This window comes from Asterias rubens, chromosome 18 (assembly GCF_902459465.1).
Source record: "Asterias rubens chromosome 18, eAstRub1.3, whole genome shotgun sequence".
Classification (NCBI taxonomy): Eukaryota; Metazoa; Echinodermata; class Asteroidea; order Forcipulatida; family Asteriidae; genus Asterias; species Asterias rubens.
This window is the reverse complement of record NC_047079.1, coordinates 8,110,642-8,129,576: the sequence shown is the minus strand read 5'-3', so window position 1 is coordinate 8,129,576 and position 18,935 is coordinate 8,110,642. Positions and strand designations below refer to the sequence as shown.

General features: G+C 34.6%; 2 protein-coding genes across 2 annotated transcripts; one reads left to right on the top strand and one right to left on the bottom strand.

Moving 5' to 3' along the window:
- Nucleotides 1-128: 128 nt before the first annotated feature.
- Nucleotides 129-5,666, top strand: LOC117302400 (protein phosphatase 1 regulatory subunit 7-like). Its single transcript, XM_033786335.1, has 9 exons — nucleotides 129-235; nucleotides 710-822; nucleotides 1,068-1,133; nucleotides 1,391-1,521; nucleotides 1,802-1,964; nucleotides 2,249-2,365; nucleotides 2,798-2,902; nucleotides 3,259-3,345; nucleotides 3,580-5,666. Exons 1-9 carry the CDS (start codon nucleotides 154-156, stop codon nucleotides 3,751-3,753), a joined length of 1,038 nt encoding a protein of 345 aa, XP_033642226.1. The 5' UTR covers nucleotides 129-153; the 3' UTR covers nucleotides 3,754-5,666.
- On the bottom strand, nucleotides 4,289-18,445 carry LOC117302399 (GMP synthase [glutamine-hydrolyzing]-like). The gene is made up of 17 exons (XM_033786334.1): nucleotides 18,347-18,445; nucleotides 17,209-17,322; nucleotides 16,869-16,960; nucleotides 16,411-16,525; nucleotides 15,955-16,052; nucleotides 15,041-15,144; nucleotides 14,649-14,842; nucleotides 14,354-14,407; nucleotides 13,867-13,978; nucleotides 13,191-13,403; nucleotides 12,830-13,048; nucleotides 12,599-12,714; nucleotides 11,989-12,114; nucleotides 11,107-11,222; nucleotides 10,668-10,798; nucleotides 8,311-8,483; nucleotides 4,289-8,104 (listed from the first exon to the last, which is right to left on the bottom strand). Exons 2-17 carry the CDS (start codon nucleotides 17,299-17,301, stop codon nucleotides 8,003-8,005), a joined length of 2,058 nt encoding a protein of 685 aa, XP_033642225.1. The 5' UTR covers nucleotides 17,302-17,322; nucleotides 18,347-18,445; the 3' UTR covers nucleotides 4,289-8,002.
- Between the last annotated feature and the right edge of the window lie 490 nt (nucleotides 18,446-18,935).

The window sequence follows — 18,935 nt, the reverse complement described above, 5'->3', positions numbered from 1 at the left end:
CCAGCTGGTACTATGTCGACCTACGGAATACTTAGATACGTGTCTGCTGTTTACCAGTGTTTTTCCTCATGACAACATTTTTCCTCAAGAGGTCGCTGTTCAACTTTTTGACAATCAAAAATAAAACCGAGCAAAAGGTGCAAAAGGCTAAAGATGGCGACAAACACTACACAATGTACACCAACCGAGAAATCTGTAAATCAGGAAGAGGAAGAAAAAGCTAAATCACAAACTGGTAATACATCTTAAACAGTATACAAGTAATATTTATAACTTTTATGTCAAGAGATCTGATTCAAAATTGAAATGAAAAGGATCATGTGCCATGTCAATGGTCTGGATGAGTTCAACTTTCTTTTTCAATTAAGACAAAAGTAGGCCTATCATAAACCAAACATATCATTGTCAATAATTATTTCATTTCAAGCCTGAGTGCCTGCGATTTATCGTCTGACCATGGAGGTAGAAATAATAAAGCAACATTGACCAAGTTACTGTTTTTTCGAAATTTGTTAATACGATGAATGCAGATGTGTTAGTTTTTTAATTTTATTTGTAGTAAATCTAATATCTTTGAAAATTGTTGTTGATCAGTCAGCTTATGTAATTGTAATTGTAGTGTAAGCACAATGTTTTTAATTTGTCAAAACTTGTACAAAACATATGAACTTTGATTTGATGCGTTGATGTTTTCTATTTCAAAACTTAGATGTTGTTTCTGATGAGGCCTCAGATGAAGAAGAAGAAGAGGCAGGAGGACCAGGAGTTCAAGAAATTCCTCCTAGGAATTTACCTCCGATAGATCTTAACCCTGATGATTTGGTAATGCATATTGGCTTGATTTCAAAGCATTCCCAAGAAGACATAGTGCTCACACTCGACTTACAACAAATAGTTATTATTTTATAAATTGTCACATCAACACTTGTCAACTTTTTGAGAGAGGAAGTTTGGACTGGACAACATTTAACTAAGTTTGTTCACACAATTAAACAGTTTGTTGAAAACTACAATTATTACAAAATGTTTGTTCACTGATTATATTTTGATTTATTACACCCCTGCAGGATGTGGATCTAAACCATAGACGCATTGAGAAAATTGAAGGATTTGAAAAACTTACACAAATTGAGGTATGTTTTCACAAAACTGAGCTGTTAACGGTCTTGGTCTTCCTGATTTATCAAGGGCAACACTTAAGTTAAATGACAAAATTATTACAAAGTATAATTTGTGGTTTATTGGAGTTGAATGTATCCACACTAAATAACGTAACAACATTTCCAAATGTTATAATACTGTACATGTTAAATTGTATGCTGTTGAATACTTTCCCAGTTGAAAAAAAACCCTGATCTCTTGGTTCAAATAATTTGTTTACAATCCACAGACATTATGTTTGCGTCAGAATCTCATCAAGAAGTTGGAGAATCTAGAAGGGTTAACAACTCTGACTGAGCTGGATGTTTACGACAACGCTCTCACTAAGATTGAAAACCTTGAGACACTTGTCAACTTAACGTATGTCAACCTTAACTAACTCAATGGTATAATAATGTGACCATGCCATGCATTGATCAAGCTTGATTTGTCAGGGTGGTTCGTAGTTTGTTCTCCCAGTTATATTAAAAAAATATATATTTCATATCTCAGTTTTAACCCATGGGTGGAATCAATACTTCAGCTGAGCAGCAGGTACAATTCTGTTCTTTAATATCAACACAAGTCTTTCATTTAGAAAGGAAAGAATCAATAATAAAAATATATAAATAAGTACCAATTGTTTGTATGCTAATTGCAGGATACTGGACCTATCGTTCAACAAGATAAGAAAGCTTGAACATCTTGACACCCTTGTAAACCTTCAGAAGTTGTTTGTAATTCACAACAAGATTTCATCCATCAGAAGTCTCTCTAACTTGAGCCAATTGACAATGTTGGAACTTGGTGACAATCGGATTGTGGTATGTGATGTGTCGATTCCAATTTACATTTCAAAGAAAGACCATCTCCTGGTTCTTATCATTGAGAATGAATGGATGAAAGATACTAAGAAAAAACTTAAATAACTGAATGAATACATTTCCAGAACAGTTTGATAGGTGTTGGAAATTCTGTGTTCTTGTCTAGGGTTGAGTTACAATGTGTTTTCTAGCATGTCTAAGAGTAATCTGATATGTCATTATTGATTGAAGTGCCCTTTGGTTTTGATCTTAACAATTATTGTATGATTGGTTTTTACTTGTAGAAACTAGAGAATTTTGATTCATTAGTGAACCTTGAGAGTCTCTTTGTGGGAAAGAACAAGATCAGCAAGTTAGAAAATTTGGGTCCTCTCAAAAAGCTGAAAGTTCTGAGTATACAGGTACGTATAGTAGAAGAATATTTACACTGCAGAAAGCATGGTAGTAACAAAAACTTTAAACGACATTTGATTTCTTTCTGTTCATTTCGACAATACCTTGAGTACCATTGTAAAGGTTGGACAAAAGAAAATAATAGGCAACAATTTGTATAATGGTGGAGAACTTTGGCAACCTCCACTGTACATGTATGCACATGTATAACTCAAGTTGGCCCAGTGTTTTTTGCCCCCTGCCTTTCACCCTGGTTCGATGTGGATTAGTTTTTCAGTCCCGACCTGGCTGCGTTACTTTCACCCATGTAAGTTTTCCTCCCACATGTCCTATTCACCATACTGTTATTGGCGCTTGCGCTGTTAAATGTGTAAACAACAACAACAAATGAATTATTAAATAATTGGTTAACTTGACTACTTGATTGCCATGTTTTACAGAGCAACAGAATCACCAAGCTTGAAGGTCTTGATGAATTAGAGACTTTAGAGGAACTTTACATCAGCCATAATGGAATTCAGAAACTAGAAAATCTTCAATATAATGTAAGTAGATAAAGACAATAAGGTTAGGGTCTGGTTAGGGTAGAAAGAACAAAACAACATGAGTTTTCTGACAAAATTGAGTCTAGAAGGTGACGTCTGGTAAAGGCTAGACTAAAACAACACATGAACTAAAGATTGGTTCAGGCATCATAGGTATGAACCAGTACTTGCCACACATTTACAAGTCAAATGTTTTGTCAATGTTTAATTTCCGGAAGTGAGTGTCAGAAAAAATAGAGCTTGTACTTTGGGATGACCAGATCTGATATTGATAGTTGTTTTTTGTTTAACTTAGCTGATTGACACATATAATTATTGTTATTATTATTTTTTTTTTTCATTCCATTTTTGTTCAGGTGAATTTAACCACATTAGATCTTGCCAGTAATCGGATTTCTCGCATTGAGAATGTCGGCCATCTAACAAATCTTGAAGAGTTTTGGGTAAGAAGAGTTACTGATATTTAACTTTCCAATTATTGTAATGTACATACTGAATAATACAACCTATCCAAATTAAAGAGCTCATTTTAAACAAACATTAATGTTAAGTCTGCACCAATGTACGATAGTTTTATAGAGAACACAGGTTTGGCAATATCATTATGTCCTGGATCCAGTAATGTTGATTATGTTATGAACTAATGCCTTATAAATGACTGTCGTTTATTTTTACAGTTCAATGGTAATCAGCTTGATCATTGGCCTGACATTGAGCAACTGAAGAATGCAACAAAGCTACAGACAGTATACTTTGAGCATAACCCTATAGCTAAAGATCCAATGTATCGAAAGAAGATCAAGTTAACACTTCCTTCATTGACGCAAATTGATGCAACCTTTACAAGATAAGAACAGAGTTTTGTTTGATGTTTCGAAGACTGACAGGGTAGTTTCAGTAAAGTTGTCCAGCAGAAGAAAAAAAAGCTTACAAATAAACCGAGTCATAAAGTACATGCAAAAGTAGCAGGGAATCCTAAAAGTGACGTATATTACTTGGAATATAGGCGGGTATCCTGTTTCTGTGACGCAAGAGTTTGATCAAAGTGCTAAGCAAATTTATGTTCCGAGTGATTTACTGTGTGTGGTTAGCAAACAACTCAGAAGTGTGGTTTAAAATTAGAAAGAAAAAGTGTTCCACCCAGACAATTTATTAAAGTATAATTTTGAGTTATTGGTACTGGACTCGGGGGGCCATTGGTCCATCACAGTGTGCGACAATTGTTTTGTTATACCTTGGTAACATTATTATTGCTCTTCTTGCAGTTTTGTTGTCATCTTCAAACATTGGCTATGGAACATGCATCTATGTATCACATTGGTCCATCACAGTGCGCGACAATTGTTTTGTTATACCTTGGTAACATTATTATTGCTCTTCTTGCAGTTTTGTTGTCATCTTCAAACATTGGCCATGGAACATGCGTCTATGTATCACATTGGTCTCAACCAATAAAACTTCTCAATTTGTTATCAAGCTATAACAAAGGTTAATGTTAGCCTTGTATATATCATATAGATCTGCCAGTATATTTTCTGTCAGAAATTGTAGAATCAATGCCAACAGATTAATGTTATCTTTTAGAACTAAACCAGTTCATCAGCCATTGCCTTTTTTACTTCACATATAATTAGAATTAACATTGAAATGTAATTATATGTGTGACTTTTAGCCCAGATTGGTTTTCTCTGTTGCAGTCACACTGAAGTCCTACCGGGGCTAAGTGACATTTGGCTTTTGTATACCACTTGCAACAAATTTACATTTCCTTGTGATTTCTGAAATTTTGAATGAATTCATTTCCATGAGTTGTTCTAAAAATGAACAATTAAATAGAAACTAATGTTAGGATTTATAATGTGCAACTACATGTGTAGTACCTTCCATGCAAAACTAACCCTAACCCTAACCCTGCATGCAAAAATAGAGCAATGCTAGCACACACGTCTGGAGTAGCTCAGAGAAGTTAAACATGTACAAATGGTAGGCTGGTTTTTAGAGTGTTGCTTATAATGTACTTAACAATTCAATTGTATGCATGCCATTGGCTGTTACAATGCACAGTAGTTCCATGGTTGCCATTAATAATATTGAAATGCCCAGCCTAATTCAAAATATGATTGATTTGTCTGAGCTGTCAATCAACAACTCTTAAAACCATGGAGCAATTTATTAACCATAAGGAATTATCTTGAAGGAACATTTTAGGGTATAAGAATACTTATTAATAGTTAATGGTCTGCCAACAGAAATACATAACTTTTGGCAAACAAACTAAAAAGGATTGTAACTGTTTGAAGTTTATATACTTTTAGATAAACATATATTTAACAGCTTTCTTGAGTGAAGATTGCATAATATGTAGCCACTTGATTGTACATTAAGTAGTCAGTTAGTCTTTCAATGGTTTTACAGTGTGTCTCTATATTCTTAGCACTCTTGAAGCAAGATATCGCGCTGTAACTCCGATGAGCTAGTGGTAGTCCACCAGTGGTTGACAGAGTGTTTTGTTATAGATGAAACTTAGTCTTGGTAAAGGATGTTCACAATGTGTTGTTACAAGTCCAACCAGAACAATGAGGTTGTAAAACTGAATAGTAACGTACAACATTGCTGTATAAATACATGTACATGGAGGGGGGGTGTTCCAGTGTAGTATGTAGGCGTTGATTGAACCTGAATGTACATACAATTGTTATGTAAACAGTACGTTGAATTATAAAGTTAATACACTTTGTAAAATAAATTGTTTAATCACAACATACTCTGGATTGTCTAGACACATTTTATTTTATTTTGTTGTTTTATTGCAAAACCGTCATTTTTAATAGTGATGCAACCTGTAAAAGGCACATAAAACACTCCTCCAAATGAGACATTAATATTGTCACAATATATTATGTACAAAATTCAAACTTTGGATACACTTTTCAGATCAAATTAATTCAGTTGTACAATTGTAAAATCACAATTGTTGGACATCTCCCCGCTTGCATTTGTGACAACTAACATTAACCATATGGTAACTTGGCTGTCATAATGTATCTCTTCCCTTGAATGCAAACAAAATGACTTTTTGAGCTACTTACAAGTTAAAGGCAGAGACATCATCGACTTTCTGATGGGTAAATTTGCTCCAAATCCCCTACTTTCAAAAACACCAAGTAACCAACCTGTGAAAATATATTGTCAACTTTAGGGTTACATTGCAATTAAAACACTATAGTTGAAGGCAAGCTATTTCAAAACACCCTGCAGACGGGCAAGGCTGGTACTCCATGTCCATGTTTAACAAGTTTCAGATAGTTGTACATAAATTGTTTTCCATCTTAACCCCGTAATTCTAAGAAATATGACATAATCTGAAGATTTAACCATTGGGAACAAACTGAGCAAACACAAAAACAAATCACTCTGACATATTAAACACACCACAATCAAATGAAGCAGGCAAAACAAATTAACATTACATTTAAATTCAAAGTTGCTACCAAGAAATTGAAAGAAAAAAAAACCAAAAAAACATTACAAGAATGAAGCACAACATTAACTGCCAACCAAGGATAAGGATATTTCTTTGCATAAAATCCCTTAATGTTTTCAGGGAAAAAACCCTGCTAGATTCATTAGTGGAAAATAAATCTTCAAGAACAACTTATTCCGAACATCTGGTGCAACACAAAATAAATGTAAATGTCTTACCAGACAAATTGTAACCCAGCAAACACACAACGTTAAACAATGTCTCTGTTTTGACAAATTGTAACCCAGCAAACACACAACGTTAAACAATGTCTCTGTTTTGACAAATTGTAACCAAGCAAACACACAACGTTAAACAATGTCTCTGTTTTGACAAATCGTTTTAAAAATGTGTATATAACATTGCAGTTAAGACATAACTAAACAGTTTTTCCCATGACGTTTGCAAAATAATGCATTAACAAATATTATTATTAAATCACAAAATAACAAAATAATTTCATCAAATTAAAAGAACACTGATGCCAATATTTTTTCATTGAATTTGAATGTATGTAATTCAGGCCGAGGGTTAAGCATTTTGGTAATTCTTAACATTTCAATTCGGTGGAAATTTTTTATTTACTTCAAGGGGTGTTTTTGAATATTGTTTTGCACAACTTGCTTGATCAAATAATATATTTAATTTGTGTATCGATAAACTAAATTATTTCAGTATCTTACCCTCATTACAGCCATCTGTATAATTTCCCTTAAGAAGCCTATTCAAAACATTATGTACATGATCAACAGTTCCGCTAAAGAGCTGCTTAATCGTAAAAGCTTGCTAAATTGTAGAAAAATAGTCAAATTTCAAATGAAATACTTTGCTTTTTAAAAGGATTAAATTGCCCGAAGGTTCAACCCAGATCTAGAATAGACTTCAGGCCTGACACTTTCTGTCAGGGCAAAGCGTCTTTTCTTTAGTAAAGGACAGCTCTATTATGGACATTCACATATAAAGGACAGCTCTATTATGGACATTCACATATAAAGGACAGCTCTATTATGGACATTCACATATCTGAAGGAACCTTTTAAGAGGCATCAACGCAATGACAAATACATGGAGGTAATTATTGCCTCCATCAAGTACTGGCTCTGAAACAATAATATGCACTAATAATAATCAGCATCTCTGAAGTGAAATAATGGAAGAGATAATTGAAACATACACCACCCCATCAGATTGCAACATATCAAAGTAAAACAACATCTATTTATGGTGCATTTCATACCAGTGCTTAATGTCAAAAATGGGCTCATTTCCTTTTTTTTTCTCTTGATTTGCAAGCAAAAACAGGCGACTCAAAAACATGTAATTACACAGCTGCTACTTTTAACTTTCCAATGAACTCCAAGATTATTTCTGTCAGTGAGTAGAAACAATTATGTAAGTCAAATCTGTCTGCACAAAACTGTGGACTAAAAATCAAAAGAGCACCAGGTTGCAAAAATGCAACTTTGAAGAACGCTGAATTGCAGAATATGGACTCCAGAATGGCAACACTACAAAGCGCAACACTACAAATTATGACCAGACTGCAGAATGACAGCCTGCAGATGGCAAGAATGTCATTACTCCCATTCTGTTGTCCCTGGTGGCTTGGCTGTCAGATCATACAGAACTCTGGATATACCTGGTACAGTCGACACACTCTCTACTATTCTATTCAGAGCCTATAGGGGGAAACAAAAAGGAGGAATTGGAAAGGTCAAACAAAATCACTTCGTACATGTCAAATATTCAATAAATAAACAAATATAATCAACGGACCTAAGCAAAAAGAACAGTTTAATCATATTTAAGTATTAAAAGCAATAATTTGTATTAAAAGAAATCAAAATCAATTGAACATGATACATTTGGGTTTCTTGATTCATACCTCTTCTGGTAACTGCTTCCCTGGTTGTGCTGGTATCCCGGTCATGAAGTCATTTGTGATGAATGTTCGTATAACGATACTTCGTTGACATGAAGGCTGATGCATTGTGGGACTGCGATCAAAATGAATAGGCACTAGGATGACCGGCATCTGGCTGATCTTGTTGTAATAGCCTAAGCAGTTGGAAGAAGTAGTTTCAATCTCAAATTCATTTGAAACAAAGAATCATTTGATGTAGTAACAAATTTGAGAGTAATTTTTAATTTACAAAATGAAACTATGACTTTTTGAACTGGCATTATAGCAAACCTATATTCCGATAATAATTATAACAGTATCAGTAAGAAAGCATATCTAGACCTACAGAAATAAATGCTATTTAAATATATTTACGATTTACCCTTTGACTTTGTAGGACAATAGTATATATTTCATTATAGCAAACCTATATTCCGATAATAATTATAACAGTATCAGTAAGAAAGCATATCTAGACCTACAGAAGTAAATGCTATTTAAATATATTTACGATTTACCCTTTGACTTTGTAGGACAATAGTATATATTTCATTATAGCAAACCTATATTCCGATAATAATTATAACAGTATCAGTAAGAAAGCATATCTAGACCTACAGAAGTAAATGCTATTTAAATATATTTACGATTTACCCTTTGACTTTGTAGGACAATAGTATATATTTCATTATAGCAAACCTATATTCCGATAATAATTATAACAGTATCAGTAAGAAAGCATATCTAGACCTACAGAAGTAAATGCTATTTAAATATATTTACGATTTACCCTTTGACTTTGTAGGACAATAGTATATATTTCATTATAGCAAACCTATATTCCGATAATAATTATAACAGTATCAGTAAGAAAGCATATCTAGACCTACAGAAGTAAATGCTATTTAAATATATTTACGATTTACCCTTTGACTTTGTAGGACAATAGTATATATTTCATTATAGCAAACCTATATTCCGATAATAATTATAACAGTATCAGTAAGAAAGCATATCTAGACCTACAGAAATAAATGCTATTTAAATATATTTACGATTTACCCTTTGACTTTGTAGGACAATAGTATATATTTCATTATAGCAAACCTATATTCCGATAATAATTATAACAGTATCAGTAAGAAAGCATATCTAGACCTACAGAAGTAAATGCTATTTAAATATATTTACGATTTACCCTTTGACTTTGTAGGACAATAGTATATATTTCATTATAGCAAACCTATATTCCGATAATAATTATAACAGTATCAGTAAGAAAGCATATCTAGACCTACAGAAGTAAATGCTATTTAAATATATTTACGATTTACCCTTTGACTTTGTAGGACAATAGTATATATTTCATTATAGCAAACCTATATTCCTATAATAATTATAACAGTATCAGTAAGAAAGCATATCTAGACCTACAGAAGTAAATGCTATTTAAATATAATTACGATTTACCCTTTGACTTTGTAGGACAATAGTATATATTTCATTATAGCAAACCTATATTCCGATAATAATTATAACAGTATCAGTAAGAAAGCATATCTAGACCTACAGAAGTAAATGCTATTTAAATATATTTACGATTTACCCTTTGACTTTGTAGGACAATAGTATATATTTCATTATAGCAAACCTATATTCCGATAATAATTATAACAGTATCAGTAAGAAAGCATATCTAGACCTACAGAAGTAAATGCTATTTAAATATATTTACGATTTACCCTTTGACTTTGTAGGACAATAGTATATATTTCATTATAGCAAACCTATATTCCGATAATAATTATAACAGTATCAGTAAGAAAGCATATCTAGACCTACAGAAGTAAATGCTATTTAAATATATTTACGATTTACCCTTTGACTTTGTAGGACAATAGTATATATTTCATTATAGCAAACCTATATTCCGATAATAATTATAACAGTATCAGTAAGAAAGCATATCTAGACCTACAGAAGTAAATGCTATTTAAATATATTTACGATTTACCCTTTGACTTTGTAGGACAATAGTATATATTTCATTTGGTACCTCAGCATGCAATGCCTCAAATCATATATAGAACCATAGTAGCTAAATAACATGTTTCAAGTATACATTCAATTCATGACATTCCAAACAAAACACTAAAATAAGTATATATTTGTTAATTGGTTAGATACAAGAAACAAAGTTACACACCAAAATGTGAAGTTGTCAAATATTCATCAGGACAAAGTTACAGAGCAGGAAGAGAAGTCAAAAATATGAAAATATGTTGGCAAAGGTTTTGTATAAGCTCAATTCAAGTTAAGTTGAGTAAAAGTTAACATACCACTTCGGACAAGTTCTGCTTGTGCTAAGTGGTCAGCTTGTCGGAGTGTGCCCAGCACACCTGGTGTAAGCAGAGTGGGGGTAACGTCTGTTATTGAATCCTCAACTGGAGCACCAAAAATGTAAACAACTCTAAAGGAAGTGAAAACAGGTAGACAATGTTAGAAAGAAATAACCAGAGTTGTAGTTGAGTCATTTGTTTCGAGTTGGAGCATCAAGTCACTTGGGTCAAGTCATGATTTGGTTTCTTCTATTGAAACTGAATTAAACAAAATCCAAGGCAGGATGGCAGGTTTGTTTTGGTTTTGGTTTTAAAGGCCAAACATTGGGTTGGTCAGAAATGGGAACCACATAAATAAAAAAAAAGGGGACCTAGAGCTAACACACGATTTAACATCTATTATATAACACAGGATTGTTGAAGGTGATTCTAACCATACCTGTTGATATTATGACATATTTTAGGGATCATCTTAGAAAGTAGCAAGAGTTTCTCCCAGTCAGGATCTGAGCGAGTACTTATACCAGCTACGTAACTGTACGTCCTTCCATCTCCCTATAAAGGTAAATAAGAAACTTTCCATTACAGACATTATACAGTGGAATCTTGCACTTAATGCTGGAATAGTTCCTAATCAAATTGATAGTGATGGAGGTGCATCAACCAACTTCAAATATAATTACCCACTCCAGAAAAAAAATGAACAGCTGACATAATATTGCCTCACTGTATTACAGTTAACATCTTTCTACTCATTTACTCACTTCAAAATACAATAACTTGATGAACAAATTTAGCCACAAAACACACCAGTTGAGATCTCGCAGTGGCAGTCACACTGATTTTCACATACATGTAATGTAAGATACCTAACATAAAGTATAGGGCGGATGCGACTAGCTTACCTAAACACCAACCAATTTGTTAGGTAGTAAGGTTGCACAGTACTGATCTGAGCATGTTATAAGATACCTTAACATAAAGTATAGGGCGGATGCGACTAGCTTACCTGAACGCCAACCAATTTGTTAGGTAGTAAGGTTGCACAGTACTGATCTGAGCATGTTATAAGATACCTTAACATAAAGTATAGTGTCGATGTGACTAGCTTACCTGAACGCCAACAGATTTGATAGGTAGTAAGGTTGCACAGTACTGATCTGAGCATCTTATAAGATACCTTAACATAAAGTATAGGGTCGATGTGACTAGCTTACCTGAACGCCAACAGATTTGATAGGTAGTAAGGTTGCACAGTACTGATCTGAGCATCTTATAAGATACCTTGACATGAAGTATAGGGTCGATGTGACTAGCTTACCTGAACGCCAACAGATTTGATAGGTAGTAAGGTTGCACAGTACTGATCTGAGCATGTTATGGAGCAGAGTAAAGCTTGTTCTTCATCGGACATTGAAGATGTGACTCGACCCATTAATGCATGAGGCTGCTTAGAAAAACACAATACAAACATGATCAATTCACCATAAAGCATGACACAGATAAATCAGATTGTATACAAAATAAAAACAATCCTAAAAAAATAATAAAATGTTCCTCTTAGTGTGGAAACAAAGCTCCCTAAATGTAGCGGATGTTACATTGTATAGGTTTTACAGACTCTACATCATTTCAATTAGATATCTAAAGGTCTGGTCATAACAGCCAAGTCTTTCATCTATGTGATGACAAATTTCCCTCTTTAAAATAAAACTGAAAGTTGTAGAGATCATCTGAACACCAACATTTTTTATCACATATTATTTAAGATTGTTCAGAGGAATTTAACGAAAAGAAGTAACTAGAATAAAACGCCTTGAAATAAATCAACAGATACAAGTCCAGGGTGTTGATGAACAAACTGCAGACAGACATTGCCACAAACATGACAAGCATTAACAAACATCTTGCCTTTTAGCAATTAACCTTACCTTCTTAATTGCTGCATTGTAATCTACTAAGATGTGTAGAATAGAGTTTGTCTCAACAAAGTCTTTACACATGTAGGGCTCATCAGCACAGATGACTCGAATTGCCAATCCAGGACCTAATAACAAATAAATTACAAAACTATGTCAGAAATATCTCTTTAGTTCCACTAATTCATTAATATTGTCCATATTCATAAATACATAAACTAAAATAACACTTATTTTGCTTACCAGGGAAAGGATGTCTTTGTACTAGTTCACAAGGAAGCCCCAGCTCTCTTCCCAATGCTCTTACTTCATCTTTATGGAAATCCTTCAAGGGTTCAACAACGCGTCCCTCACGTCTTAGCTGACGAACAAGCTCAGTATCATTATGATGGGTTTTAATTGCATCTGCTTTGCCGCTTGCCATGTGGGATGCACTCTCAATAAGATCTGGACGCAACGTTCCTGTGAACAAACAAAATGTCTGATACTTGACACCAGCAAAAACAAATGATCTAAAAAAATAAAATAAAAGGATGAATGCTATCCTCCTTTGTGTGTTGTGTAGATTGATGGTGCAATGTTGTTTTATATCTCCAACTTTTACCTTGTGCTAAAATGGTATCTTCTGGTTTGAGGTTCAACTCCATACAGACTTCTTCAGCAATCCTCATAAATGTATCCCCAATGATCTGTCTCTTCTCCTCTGGGTCATTGGTTGTATTTAGCATCTTAGTTGTACGCTTAGCAGACTTGGGATCGTTCTTCTTTACTGGGACGGTTGTTGTGCCACAGTAGAAAGATTGGGATGCATTCACAACTAATAAAAAACAATGCAAGAATATATGAACAGTGTAGTTGTGTAGGTTTTTATTGGATTTTCACTGAGTCAAAATGGCGTAACAATTTTTGTAAAGCCAAGTATCCTTTGAGACACTCAACGGTATGTGATTGAAATAAACTTCACTTATCCAAAAAGACACAAGTTGGAGCCTTGAGACATATTAGGTTAGTATCGAATGTTACAGACAGATTTCGTTTAGCTCGCTTTACATCTTCATCACATAAACTCCAAATTTAAGTAAGTAGACAGCAAGGTGTAACAACACATATAAGAATACGGCCACACTTAGGGCAGAATATTGAAAATGAAACAAATTGATGGTTCATTGCATGCCGAGTTAAAACAGTTAAAGTTCGTTGTTGTAATTAGTAATAGTTACATATTGATGAGAATGGCAGCACCAATTCTTAAATGACTTCTGATATGCTAGAGACTTTACCTTTAAGATGGAGACCTATTCTCTCAAGTGACTCCTGTACATTCTGCGTCTCATTCTTGCGCATGAATCCATTATCAATATGTACTGCTAATACCTGATCCTCATCAAGTGCCTAGGAAACAGAAGTGTACATCAATTATGATTCATCAACAGCCCAAGTTGTTAAAACAGCAGAAAAACCACAACACTCATACAAGAATTGTACTCAACTGGACTCCAACATGAAACTCTGACTTACATGTAGATTTCCCTCATCTTATAGCAGAAGCATCTTAGATATGTGTGTAGGAAGGGCATACCATATAAATAGTAATCATATAATCAACACACTGTGCGAACATAGAAAGTTGTTTGATGGACTTGCAATGAAAGTGACAGACATTGAATAGTGTTGAAATATCTTAGTACTTGCCTTTACCTTGGATAATATTGCAACCCTAACCTACCCCTACCTTTGATAATAGCGCAACCCTAACCCTAACCCTACCTTGGATAACAGTGCAGCACAGACAGTAGAATCTACACCTCCACTTACTAATGCCTGCAAAATAAAACAATGTCATCAAAACATATATTAGTTTTCAAGCCTTTATCTCATCCATATTTGGCTTCAGGTGGGTCCGTAAAATCTCTTCATGCTTTGTGACCATTGGTAAAAGAAGGATCCTGAAATAATTCAAAAACAACAACACAACAACAAAAATGTGCACGAAGAAGAGAAATGAAGCCAGGGAAATAATGAGAACAAAAAGCCCTATACTATACCATTACAATGAACTTACCAGAACTTTACTTGAGCCCACTTTCTCTTTGATCTCAGCAATGCAGGAATCTTGCCTGCTTGTTATTGTATAAGTCCCAGATAAACCAGCTATGCGGAACAAAAAATTCTGCATCATTTCTTTGCCATTTTCACTCAGGTCTACTTCTGGATGGAATTGTACTCCATATAGTTGTTTTTCCTCACTTGCAATTGCTGTTAGAAACAAACAGATGGAAATGCCAGCATAAACAGATGATACCTTTCCACAATCCCTAATCCTAGGCAATTCACACAAAAAACAAAGATAAAAGTACAATTATTCACAAAACATAGTACATAAATACCACAAAACACAAAGAGAAAAGAAATTTAAATTCACTAAACCCCCAAAATTGTAGAGTAGATATGTACCTGCGACAATCTTTCCTGATGTAGCAGCCACAATGAAACCATCTGCCACTTTATTTAAGCTGTCTCCGTGAGTCAGGAGTACTTTCTGTTCCTTTGCAAGGCCCCTGAGGTACAACAAAACTCAATATGATGATACAAACCACAACCAAAGGTTGTAAGTTCCACTGAACACACAACTAACCATATCTAGTTTTCTGTAGACATGAACTGTCTACTTTCGGTTTTCATAAAAAATCTGTCTGTTGCAAATTTCAAGTACAAGTTTCAATCCAACCATTTTATAACAATGTGTGTTGTGAACTTACAATGTTTGTGATAATTACACATTCCTTGGTGTTATGTACAAGCGGAATAAAGCATTGTGCTTAAGTGATGTTTTTCTTAAACTTTAACTTGCATAACTTTTACTTGTATATTTGAATAGTCACTTAGTTTCAATACTGACAACCCTTCATAATAAACTCTTACAAAGTTCATCTCACTTGACCTTTTGAAGAATGTGTATCTTAATTACAGTACAGTTCACCAATAATGTCAACCTTTCAAAAAGTCAGCCCCTTAAAATATCATAAATAAAAGTGCACATATATAACAGCTTCATATGCGATAATACTCAAAACCAAAAATGATAACCACGACAGCTGTTGATAGTACAAACTATAATGAGAAAGAACTCCCCTTCAAAGTAAGATGATTTGGATAATTTTTCAGCCCAAAAACATTTGAATCTGAGAGATGATTTATGCATGAATCATTTCTCAGATTTTTGAGGGTTGGTGTTTGTTCAATATTATTAGTATCAATTACTAGCCAAAGCGATAAGTTTTTAGTTCCTGAATGGAAGCCAAGGCTGGTTCCAGAGTAACTGATACCTATAATACATGTATCTTGTGTTCTACCCTCACCATACTCACCGGAATAATGTCACATCAGTATTGACGCTTATGGTAAACTGTCCATCCTCTCTAACCGTCTTTTTTTGCACAGTGCCACCAAATTCTTTGTTCATCATCTGACAGTCAAAAAGATTTCTACATTAACATTTAACGATTTAATGAAATCATTTGTGTTAAGTCATTTAAATTTCAATTGCTGCTTTATCATGGAAACATTGTTTATCAAGTCAAATTCAACTTTAAGATTAACCCTGACCAATCCAGATCCACCAAACACCTAGATGCCATGACTTGATTGAGGACTGCTGTACACATAGTTATATTAAGTATGCTTTACAGTGGGATCATGCATACCAATGCTTTACATGGGAACTAGCATACCACTGCTCCGCTGATCAGAAACACCAAAGTGATATCAGTGTGTAGTTCAAAGTTGCTTTACATAAGCACAAAGGAAGTCAAATAGTGATTTACCTGAAGTCCATAGCAAATCCCAAGAACTGGTAAACCACAATGAAAGATGGCTGGATCATACACAGGAGCATCTTCTGCATTCACACTGTTAGGACCACCAGATATGATGATAGCCCTACAACCAATAACAAAAAATAGCTCATAAAAACATACGGCTTGCAAGAATGTCATCCCTAGCTTGGTTATGTATAGTGTATCTCCTTCCTCCATGGGTACAAACTACAAATTTACAATATAGAACATGTGCTACAGTTTTATTTTATCTCATTGCTCACAGTATAATCTATGGTATAAATCCGCAGGCATATAGGCAGGCATTGACTATTATACTGCAATGAACCGGGTAGAAAATTAATTTCAAATAAAGGCAAACACAAAATATCACAATGATGATTAAATTCAATGTCTTAGGTAATAAATCTTCTTATTGTTAATATTAAGATGGGAAGGTGTACTACCTGTAGCCCTTTTCTTTGATTAAATATGCCGGAGTATCTAGAGGTAAGATGTCTGTGTCTACAAACAGCTCTCTTACTTTGCGATCAATAACCTAAGAAAAAACAAAAACACAATATTGTTAAGATGAAAGAAGATGTCTGAGCGATAACTCAAGAAGGACTTTGCATATCAAGCATATCAACTGCAAACGTTTTGTGTGGATTAGTCGTGGGTTGATCCTCCTGAAGCACATTGTTTTTGAACCCCCCCTTGTCAAACGTCAAGGTCCAAACAATGGGATGTTGGGGGGGGGGGAGAGAGAAAGGAAGGAAGGGGGAGCATGGCATGGGATTAATTTACCTTTCCATATTGTGCTCCAGCATCTAAGATGACAACTTTTTCTTCAACTGAACCACTGTTTTTGTTATCTGTGTGGTCTGTATTTCCATTCATTGTCTCTTGTGAGGATCGGAGCTAAAATGAAATATAAGTTGAAACATCAGTTTGTAAGTTATCACTCGCACGCCCCTTTCTAGGGACCTTTCCCGAAACACCTCGGAATTGGCATTTTGTTTGCCAAGTGTCCAATACATAGCCTTTTTAGGCCTACATCTTGTACAAATGATTGATACTAGATTAACATGTTTTAGAAGAATAATTAGCATTTAAGTTTTTGTCCCTTTATTCAGGCCTGCTTTATTCCAAAATATTTTCTCAATTGTGTTTTTGAGTGTTATTCATTAGATATTGAGAATTAAGTTCATGTTCCTAGTAGAATTTGTGTCATGTATTTGGAAAGGTGTAAAATTAGAGCAAATCTGTTGACTAAACTATTTCGCCTTTTTCACTCAGAGTATGCTTCGTAACCCTCCGGCTCTGCCGTCGGCAGGAGGGTTACGTTATCGCAACTATTCCTAGCCATGCAAGCTGATGACACGGAATTACTTCTAGAAAGACGTGTGATGCGGCAGGAAAAAAAAGTGAGTACCGAGTAGAAAATTGCCTTTTTTGAAGAAATTATAGAACGTAACTCAACAAAAGGGAAATACAAGCATTATGAATGTATATTGAGTAGGATGGGGAATGCTTTAGGTGTACAGTACACAGGAAACTTCAGTTCTGGCTGGGTAACGGTCGCAAAACTTTCACCCATCAACGCTGATTTGAAAAACACAGGGGGAGCCTTATAGTTTCTAGAAGTAACACGGAATGACCCATTTTATATAATTCAATTCAGCTCAGCCTCAGTGCGTGCCATGTGTGGTCCTACTCCTAGAACTATTTCGGTTTGGGAGTAGTGTGGTCCGGTTCTCCGCCGTGTAATTTGTAATGTATTTGTAAGCAATTGTCCCATGCACTGTACTACATTAAGTAATGCATGACTATTGACTGGACGGCTGTCCAGTGTCTGTACATTCATTTACAACACTTCTCATGTTGTTGACTAATTATTGTACAAACGCGTACGGTACATTATTTACTTAGTTACTTTACTCACCGAAAAATATTAGAACAGATAAAAGCAAATCTCCAAGTGGCAGTCTCCACAAAAACGAGAAATTGTCCGGCGGTGAAAATCATCCAGCATGCTACATAACGTGCGCCATCATAATGTACAGTACATATACATATACATGACATACGTAGAAGCGGAGGTGAAACAGCGCCCTCATGCGACGGCATGGACTGCTGCACGATCCTCTTGCGAGAGTTCTCTGCTATAAAAGCCCCACAACAAACTTGTAATTAATCACTCAAACAAAATATCAAAATTACTGCAATCAATTTGTGGTAGTCTTGTAGATTAAGCCCAGGGATGTAAACAAAGGTAGTGGATGATGTTAATTAGCAACACTTTAGTGTCAGCTTGGTGGTTGTTCCCCGAAACAACATTAATTCCACCCTCCCCCTTTATTTTATTGTAAAGAAAAAACTTTAAAATAAATAAATATGAAAAAAAAACATGTTGAATTTCCTTGCTGGCTTGGGAGCATCTCTGGGACCTGGACGTGTAGTACGATGAAGGACTTAAAACAAAGATTAATATTTGTATTGTGTGAAGTTATTTATAAATGGGCTTTACATCC

Bases quoted from the DNA above. Each gene is read 5' to 3' on its own strand.
- LOC117302400 (XM_033786335.1), top strand. From the start codon at position 154: ATGGCGACAAACACTACACAATGTACACCAACCGAGAAATCTGTAAAT. The intron at 236-709 runs GTAATACATCTT...TTCAAAACTTAG, and splicing joins AAAAGCTAAATCACAAACTG to ATGTTGTTTCTGATGAGGCC. The intron at 1,134-1,390 runs GTATGTTTTCAC...TACAATCCACAG, and splicing joins AAAAACTTACACAAATTGAG to ACATTATGTTTGCGTCAGAA.
- LOC117302399 (XM_033786334.1), bottom strand. From the start codon at position 17,301: ATGAATGGAAATACAGACCACACAGATAACAAAAACAGTGGTTCAGTT. The intron at 14,408-14,648 runs GTAAGTTCATTG...TTTATTTTGCAG, and splicing joins TGGGCTCAAGTAAAGTTCTG to GCATTAGTAAGTGGAGGTGT. The intron at 13,404-13,866 runs GTAAAGTCTCTA...GTTTTTTATTAG, and splicing joins AATAGGTCTCCATCTTAAAG to TTGTGAATGCATCCCAATCT.